Source organism: Maylandia zebra, linkage group LG20 (genome assembly GCF_041146795.1).
Source record: "Maylandia zebra isolate NMK-2024a linkage group LG20, Mzebra_GT3a, whole genome shotgun sequence".
Classification (NCBI taxonomy): Eukaryota; Metazoa; Chordata; class Actinopteri; order Cichliformes; family Cichlidae; genus Maylandia; species Maylandia zebra.
The window spans coordinates 14,064,687-14,074,649 of NC_135186.1; the positions used below are offsets into that span (position 1 = coordinate 14,064,687).

At 40.0% G+C, this 9,963-nt stretch overlaps 1 protein-coding gene and 1 long non-coding RNA gene across 2 annotated transcripts in view; both read right to left on the bottom strand.

The window, feature by feature from the left end:
* Window positions 1-3,490: 3,490 nt before the first annotated feature.
* Window positions 3,491-5,093, bottom strand: LOC112436669 (G2/M phase-specific E3 ubiquitin-protein ligase-like). The gene is made up of 3 exons (XM_024806480.2): window positions 4,449-5,093; window positions 3,945-4,159; window positions 3,491-3,808 (listed from the first exon to the last, which is right to left on the bottom strand). Exons 1-3 carry the CDS (start codon window positions 4,700-4,702, stop codon window positions 3,552-3,554), a joined length of 726 nt encoding a protein of 241 aa, XP_024662248.2. The 5' UTR covers window positions 4,703-5,093; the 3' UTR covers window positions 3,491-3,551.
* Window positions 5,094-9,376: 4,283 nt separating this feature from the next.
* Window positions 9,377-9,963, bottom strand: part of LOC143414347 (uncharacterized) — a 10,301-nt gene continuing 9,714 nt past the window's right edge. Inside the window, exons 3-4 of the long non-coding RNA XR_013094907.1 lie at window positions 9,933-9,963; window positions 9,377-9,461 (exon numbers count right to left, since the gene is read on the bottom strand). The exon at window positions 9,933-9,963 is cut by the window's right edge and continues 105 nt beyond it. This is a non-coding gene — a long non-coding RNA (uncharacterized LOC143414347). The remainder of the gene's footprint in view (window positions 9,462-9,932) is intronic.

Below are 9,963 nucleotides of genomic sequence, written 5' to 3' on the forward strand. Positions count from 1 at the left end.
GCTCTTATGGAGACGACTGTTGCTATCCTCGCCCCCTTTGAGGAACTAACTAAAAAAAGTGAGCAGCTACGGCGCACTAGTCTCTGATGTCATCCCAGCTGTGACTGTGCTAGTGAGACTTCTAAACAGAGAAACAGAGGAACAAATTTAAAATTAAATTTTGTTTTTTTTATAATTATTTATTCTGTAATATGTTGCATACAACATGCTTTTCATTTTAAATAAATGTTCTTAATTCCAAACTAGTCCCTTGTTTGTTTGTTTTTTGTTAAATTATAGGACTAAAGCTGTTACCTGCAAATTTAAATCATGTTTTTATTAAGTACTCAGTATCGGTATCAACGAGTACTGAAATGCAAGTACTCGTACTCGTACTCCTCTGCACAGGGAAGATGATAGAGTTTTACAATATGAGCAGAAAACAGATTTGTATGAGGGGCCGTACAAGCCAAAATTCATACTTTCACTCTCACATACATATATTCTTCTTTCACTCACATATACTTTCACTCTCACATACATATATTCTTCTTTCATGCACATGTATTGTCACTCTCACATACATACATATATTGTCATCTCGCACACCTTTATTCTTATTTCATATCCATGTATATTCACTCTCACATAAATCCATTAATCTTCCTTTCACACACATGTATTCTATTTTTCTTAATGCTACATATTTTTATGCTGACATATATTTATTCTCCTTGCAGGTGCAGCCCTTTCTAGTCATACATATATATACATACCCTTTACCTTTCAACACATATATATTTGTACTCCTATACTCATATATACATACAATCCCAGTGTTTATCCTTTACCCTTGCATACATACACTCTGACATTCACATCTGCATTTCCTAACACAGGAAGTTAATCTTTTAAGCAGGAAGTTATTCTTAAACCAGGAAATGTAATACACTTGGAGAACTTACTTGACATACCCAGACCTAAACCAGAAGAACCAAGCAATGAAGCTGTTCAAAGTCATCCTGCTTTCTTTGCTAGTATTGCAGTTAATTTGTCAAGTAAGTAGTAATGAAAATGACATTAGAACATTTTTAAATAATGTATTAGAATGTTTGGAACAAATTCAAAGAGAAGCTACAGATTCTTTTGTTCGTCAGAGGCTCCATAGAGAACTTGGTGATCACATTCAAACCTCATCTGGAATTTTGTCCATCTCAAGATTTGTTGACGATGCAAGAAATAGAGAAGCAGTGAATACATTACAGTCCTTAAATGGATGGCTATTTTTTTTACTGACTGCTTATGAAACCAGACAAGGAACTACATCTGAGAACAGACTTGTCTTGCTACCTCCACCTCTCATGACTTGCTCTCAAGGTCGACCGCGATACAGCATTTCAAGAGAACAAATATCTCATTTAGTATCTCTTGGAATGAACTGGCAAAGCATTGCAACATGCTTAGGGGTTAGCTCCCGTACTCTGTACAGGCACAGAGAGGACCTTGGCATTGAGCCACTGACTTATGCAACATTATCCGATGAAAACCTGAACAGGGTTGTTAGGGAAATTCTTCAGTATACCACAAATGCAGGTGAACAATATGTGCATGGCAGCTTGAGATCACGTGGGTTACGAATCCAAAGGTGGCGTGTAAGACAAAGTCTACAAGAAATTGACCCCTTTGGACGTTCCCTCAGAAGACGCAATGCAATACGTCGACGACTGTACAGTGTTCCTTTCCCCAATCAGTTATGGTGAGAAAATTCTAACAGAAAAACAGTCCTGATTCTAAGTCTATAGCAAAATGGATTATCTAAAGCAAAATAACTCATTGTTTTATTTACTCAAACGTGTGCATATCCTTGACCATGTCATAGTTTCCCCATACATAACTTATACTTATTTCATTTTTCTATAGGCATATAGATGGAAACCACAAACTTGTGAGATGGAGGATGGTGTTCCATGGCTGTGTGGATGGTTTCAGTAGAACCATCATCTACCTTGCGTGTTTAGATAACAACAGGGCATCAAGTGTTTTGTCACTGTTCATGGTTGGTGTTCAGAACTTTGGAATGCCATCCAGAGTGAGATGTGATCACGGGCTAGAAAACACTGGTGTTGCCCGTTTCATGCTTTACAGGCAAGGACTGAACAGGCATAGTGTTATCACTGGCAGGTCTGTGCATAATCAAAGAATTGAGCGATTATGGGCAGAATTAAATCGAGTGGTCTCATATCATTTTGTTAATCTTTTCAATTTTATGGAGGAGCATGGTGTATTAGATTCACTTAATGAGGTCCATTTATTTTGTCTTCATTATATATATTTGCCATGTATTCAAAGAGCTGCCACAGAATTTCAGAACCAGTGGAATAACCATGGACTTTCAACACAAGGAGGGCAAACCCCTCTTCAGCTGTGGCAAAGGGGCATTATCAACAATGCAGGAATACATAACCCAAATATGAATGGTATTTGTGAAAATGACTTTGGTATTGATGGATGCAGACCACTGCCAGAGCTGGAGACAAACAATAATGTCATTGTTCCATCAATTAACATTTCCATCAGTGACACCATGATGGTTACACTTCAACAGACCTTTGATCCATTTGAAGATGATGGCAATAACGGTATAGATTTATTTTGCAACCTTGTTCGTTTTCTTGAGAGACAATCCTAAAATATCAATAAGGCCTCTGGAGAAATTTCATTTACTGTAATTGTGGTTGTGCAGCTTAAAAAGAATACAGTGCCAAGACTGTTGTTAGTTCAGTATTATTAGAAGTTTAGTCACAGCTTTAAATTTCAAGAATGCTACTATCAACCTTTACATGCATGTTGACAGTTTGTATACAATTTTAAAGAATTTATGAGTTGTATTATGTGAGTCTGTTGAGATTTTACAACCATGTTTTGTTTTAAAACACCTTGTTAAAAGAAAAAATAAATTTGTTCAACCACATTTTATTGAGGTTTTTGGTCATCACAATCACCAGATGTATTGTCTTGGAACAAGAGGACTCAAACTGATAACATTAACATTAATACAGTCAGTAAATACATCAAACATGGATCACTGATCAAATAGAATAGAAGTGTCAGATAAACAATATTGAAGAACACCAGAGAATAAAAGCAACAAACAAGTACAAAGCTAGAAAACAAAAATAATCACAATGCACATACATTAATGCAATGAAAAAATTATTATTGAATTATGTTAGTATATATAACTATTGTATACTTGTAGAATGGTACCCTGACAAGCAAATAGACTTGAAGCAAATGAACATTTGTTAAAAGGTCAATGCAAAAACAGAGCCTCCAATCACAAAATAGGTGGGTGAAATATGAAATATGGCAACAAAGTAAATTCAGCTTGGTCTCAAGTGTGTTAATTGGTGTTTTAGGTGGAACATTTTGAACATTTTTGGTTTGATTTCTGAGAAAGAAAATGCATTGATATTCAAAACACCCCCCCCCCTTTAGAATTAGTTAATGATTGACACTCATTAATTTAACTGAGTGCAAAACTCAGATTAGCATACTAACCTGACTAGGAATTAAGCTATTCCAAAACCATGTGTATTACCTAATGCAAAGTCCATATTCTCCTGAAAGTCTTTGTAAGAGGTATGAAGTGGTAACTTTAAACAATTGATGCACGTGTTTGCAATGGGTAGTTTAGACATGGCTTGTGCATCAGGCTCTTGGTGAAGAAATTCAATGGACGGTTGTGGAGAGAAGCCAATTGGTGGAACAGTGTTGGCTCCAGTGGCGAAGGCAAGAATTGTCCCCAGCTTCTGTGTTCCGTCTTGATCTAAAGGAAAAGCAATACTGTCAAAAATGGCATTAAAGACAAAAAACACAGCAAGCATTTATACTTTTAACTGATTCAATGAAAAGATGCACCGCATTATAAATTGAACATACAATGCTTAAAACGCTAAATTTACCTTCTGCATCTGTTAGGTAGTCTCTCCAGAAACTAATGACAACTGCTTCAGCATGCCTTTTATTGCTCCCAGCTGGAGAAAGGCAGATGGTAAAGAGGCTGTCAAGAAGGTCAGCTGTAAGCACTGAAGGTGACCAGCATAGAAGGGTGCGAAAACTCTCTGGGTGAGCTTGGATTTTGTCCAGCACCTCAAGTGTCCGTAGTCCATCCTGAAATCTAAATGATAATCAGAATTACCTTTAAAATCACATCAAAAATGAATGGATCCAAGAAGTATAATCTAAAACATATGAATTTATATATACAATAATTTTTACTTCCGATTATTCACATCATCAAAAGTGTATATCCCAAATCATGCATTTTTCATGTGATGCTGTCACCTTTGGAGGCATGGTGTACCTACACATAAAGAAATGTCACACAAAATTCCCAGAATACAAGGCAATCAGCATGGGTTTGAGTTACTTATTGGACAACAATAAATACATACATACATACATACCTTTCAAATGGACCACGGACTCTGTGTATTACTTGGAACATGATAATGGACTTCAGGAGAATGCACACCCAACATGCTCCTCTGACCATTGACGGAGCGTCTGTGGAGAGAGTGAGCAGCACCAAGTTCTTGGGTGTGCACATCACAGAGGATCTCTCCTGGACGTACAACACCACAGCACTGGCCAAGAAATCACAGCAGCGTCTCTTCTTTCTCCGCAAACTAAGAAGAGCAGGAGCACCAGCCCCCATCATGCACACTTTCTACAGAGGCACCATCGAGAGCATCCTGTCGAGCTGCATCACTGTGTGGTTTGGAGCCTGCAATGCGTCCTGTCATAGAACCCTCCAACGCATAGTGAGAGCTGCAGAGAGGATCATTGGTGTCTCTCTCCCCTCCCTCCAGGACATTTACAGCACCCGTCTCACTAAAAAAGCCCTTTGCATAGCGGCTGATCCCACGCACCCAATGCAAAGCTTCTTCAAGCTGCTGCCGTCGGGGAGGAGACTGCGGAGTCTCCAGGCCAGGACCAGCAGGCTGAAGGACAGCTTCATCCATCAGGCTGTCAGGAAGCTTAACTCCCTCCCGATTCTGCCCCCTCTCCCCTCTCTCCTCCACGGTCTCACTGAACTCTGTCACACACACTCACACACACACACACACACTCTCTTACTCACTCACTGGCCTGCACCAGTTACCAGTCACTTTGTGGAGCATTGGACTGCCATTACCTCATAAGACTTTGTGTTACACTATCTCATACCGTACATTACCAAATCTCCATTTGCACTATTTGCCTATTTGCACTACTCTGCCTGGTTTGCACTCAATGTCATTTACCCTTATATTGTATATTGTATAGCTTTCTTGTTATATGTAAAATTGTACTATATTATTTAATTTTTTTTACTTTAAAATATTTTACTTGCATTTTTAATCACTCTTATATTTAAATGTTCATTTTCTATTTTATCTAGGGATTGAGAGTAACGAAGTTTCTATTCTCTGTATGTCCTGTACATGTGGCAGAATTGACAATAAAGTTGACTTTGACTTGACTTTGATAATGTCATGTATAAGCAGATCCTTGTCTTCCAGCCTCCATAGCGGCCTCAGGCAGCCAGCATTGGCTAAGTATTCCTGAAGTGGCTCAGTTGCTACTATCAGATCTTCAAAGGATTTACACTCTTTAACCTTCAAATAAAAAAATAAAAAATTAATGGGCCCCAATTAATACATGGAGTAGAATGAAATGCACACAATACTAAAACATTATCCAACAACTGACAAATCAGTTTTACCCTTTTAATTTTTTCACGCAGGTCACTATCGGCAACATCTTCTAAAACTGGTTTAGCCAAATCTGGGCCATCAACAAGGCAAGAGAAGAGTGTTGGGGACAGAAAGCCTGCTGGTGGACCACCATGTACAAGGCTTACTGCAATGGCTCTGCCTGCAATGAAGTACCTGTCCTCCCTCATGGCTAGAAATAATGAAAAACATTACATGTCAATAGATGCATGAAAGCGCTTGACAAGAACTTCATAAAAACGATTTTTTTATTGCATTACTCGAGGGATATCAGCCTAAAATCAATACATACCATGTGATGGCCAAACCCGTGGCCACACTCTAAAGTCGGTAACTTTTGTATTTTCATTCTTCATTTGAACATAGTAATACATTTTAGTTTCCAATAACTTTATTGATTGGTTTGGATACATTTGTTCTATTTTTAAGCGCGCACATTTAGTTTACTTATGTATTCATACTACTTCATTTCTTTGCTTTCTGACTAACCTTTGTCTTTTTATTTCTTACCTGCTATCATCCCTGGGAGTTGCCGGACAAAAGATGGTAGCAAGGGTTTGAAACCATTAAATGGAAAGGAAGATAATTGGACCATACCACCACCTCCTGCTGAAGGGGGGAATGTGTGTTTTCTTTACTTTAAAAACAAAGTATCCATCCATCCATCCATCCATCCATCCATCCATCTTCATCCGCTTTGTCCGGGGCCGGGTCGCGGGGCAGCAGCCTAAGCAAAGAGGCCCAGACCTCCCTCTCCCCAGCCACCTCCTCCAGCTTATCCGGGGGAATACCAAGGCGTTCCCAGGCCAGCCGAGAGATATAATCTCTCCAGCGTGTCCTGGGTCTGCCCCGGGGCCTCCTCCCGGTGGGACTTGCCTGGAACACCTCACCCAGGAGGCGCCCAGGGGGCATCCTTGTCAGATGCCCGAACCACCTCAGCTGGCTCCTTTCGATGTGGAGCAGCAGCTGCTCTACTCTGAGCCCCTCCCGGATGGCTGAACTTCTCACCCTATCTCTAAGGGAGAGGCCAGCCACCCTTCGGAGGAAGCTCATTTCTGCCGCTTGTATCCGCGATCTCGTTCTTTCGGTCACTACCCACAGCTCGTGGCCATAGGTGAGGGTAGGGACGTAGATCGACCGGTAAATTGAGAGCTTCGCTTTTACACTCAGCTCCCTCTTCACCACGACGGACCGGTGCAGCGTCCGCATTACTGCAGCTGCAGCCCCAATCCGTCTGTCGATCTCCGGCTCCCTTCTCCCATCACTCGCGAACAAGACCCCGAGATACTTGAACTCCTCCACTTGGGGCAGGAACTCATCCCCGACCCGGAGTGGGCACTCCACCCTTTTCCGGCTGGGAACCATGGCCTCAGATTTGGAGGTGCTGATCCTCATTCCCGCTGCTTCACACTCGGCTGCGAACCGTTCCAGTGCGAGCTGGAGGCACCCGATGAAGCCAACAGAACCACATCATCTGCAAAAATCAGAGATGAGACTCTGAGGCCACCAAAGCGAAAGCCCTCCGCCACTTGGCTGCGCCTAGAAATCCTGTCCATAAAAATTATGAACAGAACCGGAGACAAAGGGCAGCCCTGGCGGAGCCCATCACCCACCGGGAACGAGTCCGACTTATTGCCGGCAATGCGAACCAAGCTCTTGCAACGGTTGTATAGGGATCGAATGGCCCGTAGCAATGGGCCAGACACCCCATATTCCCGCAACACCTCCCACAGGACACCCCGAGGGACACGGTCGAATGCCTTCTCCAAGTCCACAAAACACATGTAGACTGGTTGGGCAAACTCCCATGCACCCTCAAGCATCCTGGAGAGGATAAAGAGCTGGTCCAGTGTTCCGCGACCAGGACGAAAACCGCAAAAACAAAGTATTTGTATTTAATTACATTTTTGAGTTTAGGGTTTAATGGGGTTTTTGGTTTTCTTCTTTAGTGTTTAGTTTATTAACAAACTAGATTGTACTGCATCGTTTGTGATTTATGATTTAGTTTTGTTTGTTACCCCTCATGTGTCACAATGGTCTGATCAGCCATTATATATACCCTTGTATGTCATTTCATGTTTAGGTCAATTATGTTTGTTTGTGGCAGTCATTTGGTTTGTTAAGTTTGCAGTCTTTGCCCGAGTTCAGTTTTGTGTCTTTGACCTCTTTTATGAGCTCAACATTTATTAGTCTTGTAAATATAATTTTTGGGGGTTAAATAAATGGAAACTATATTTTTCTAATAATTCCTGGGCTCCTCCTGTTTTTCAACTCGGTCCATCACATACCAGCACTATCAAGCGCCAAGTTCATTTTGCCTTCTTCACCCTCAAACATTGGAGACAGGGGCAAAGCTTTGATCAGAAGTCTTAGAAATTCTCTTCTTGGTCCACCCAAGTCAACAGCCTCTTCAGGTACTCCCATATCGTCAGAAAACCTGACAGAAATTGTGTGGCATGGATCATATGTCGCTCGTTTAAAACCTCTAATTGCTCCATCCAGGACTGTTGATCTATTAATGTTGAACTTGCATTTCTTCTGCTGGTTTACTTTTGCAGAAAGTTCCTCCAAAATATCTTTTGCTGATACCAAACAACTTGAAGTCCTGTAGGATTAAAAAAAAAAAAAAAAAGAAAAAAAAAGAAAAAATATTGAAAAGAACATCAGTAAAAACATTCACATACAAGGGCTACAAGGACATACAAAGTTTTGTCAAAATCAGAATCAGCATACTTTAATAATCCCTAAAGGAAATTATCATAATCATAAGCAAAATGTACAAAGAAGTATATTGCTCAGTGGCTTTTTGTATTGTTTATATGTTTTGGAGAACTAGAAAGCACTAGAGCAAAGAAAAATAGTTTCAATGCACAATAAGTAAATAACAATAAGTAAATTTCACTTCATTGTCAGATAGGCTCTGTTAAAAATTCGCTGCCTATTTCAAATAAAATAAAATTTGCCAGCATTACAGCATTATCATTTGACTCTGTAGACATTATTCAAAAAACTGTTTTGTTAACAGCAAATATAAATATCATATATGCATATAAATATCTGAGGATGGATTACACTCCTTCACAACACTGGTTACAGTATTGGATTGCAACAAATATGGTGTGTTTAATTGGCTACTGTAAAACATTTGTATTTGAAACTAACCTTTCGCTCTGCAGGCTTGCTAGTATAGCCTGGTTAAGTTCCTCATCATCAGAAGACATGTCAGATAGTGGAGTCATGATTGAAAGGTAGTTATCGTAGTTTACAGATTGACTGTGTGTTGATGTAGAGGGTAATGCTGAACAATGATTCTCTGGATTCCTGGTCTGGTAGGGTGAGCTTGAGGTATTTCGGCACGTCAGGACCAGAACTGGATCACTTAAAGATGCAGATGATGAGGTAGAAGGCTGACTAGTGGAAGGGTAGATTTCCAATGAAGACACTGGTAACTGGCTGAAGGAAATGTTTGTTGAAGCGCTGCTGTACTTGTGTGAGATACTACTTTCATGGGTCAAGGCAGGAGTTTCCGTTAATAATGTTCCATTACAAACTGATGAGGCAGGAGATTGCGTCGGAGCAGAGATTGGTTGGAAGGCAGCTGTTGAACTGACAAAACTGTCTGAAGATGATGAGCGCAGCTGCCTTGATGAAACAGGGTTTTCTTCACAGTTTTCCCTCACTGCTGTAGCTTGTAATATCATCCTTAGAAATAAAATAATAATTATATTAATTCACATATTTTGAATTTGAACATTAAATACCATATATCCAACCTCTTCTGCTTATTCTTATCAGAGGTGGGGTGGTTGGAGCCTATCCCAGCTACCATAGGGTGAGAAATTTCAAGAGTTAATAGATCTTTCTCACAATTACTTTTACATACTAGGCAGACCAAATTGTAACACATCTCCTGAACAGCAGTAGTCTTACGTTCTATGATTCACAAACAGTCCAACAGAGCAGCTGTAAATTTAGTCAATACCAGAGCTTAGGATTAACATTTTAAAAAAGGAACATTAACTTGGTACTATTCTATCCAACTAAAAAGGTGAAAGGCAAGTTTAAAAAGAACAGAGATGAGAAAGTTCAAAGGTTGTTTATGCACCAATTTTTGGTCTTCATATTATTACTGTACAGTGCTATGTAGATTCATTCAAAAGTCAAATAACGTACCAAAATTGGTTTTGATGGTCTGATGTATAGG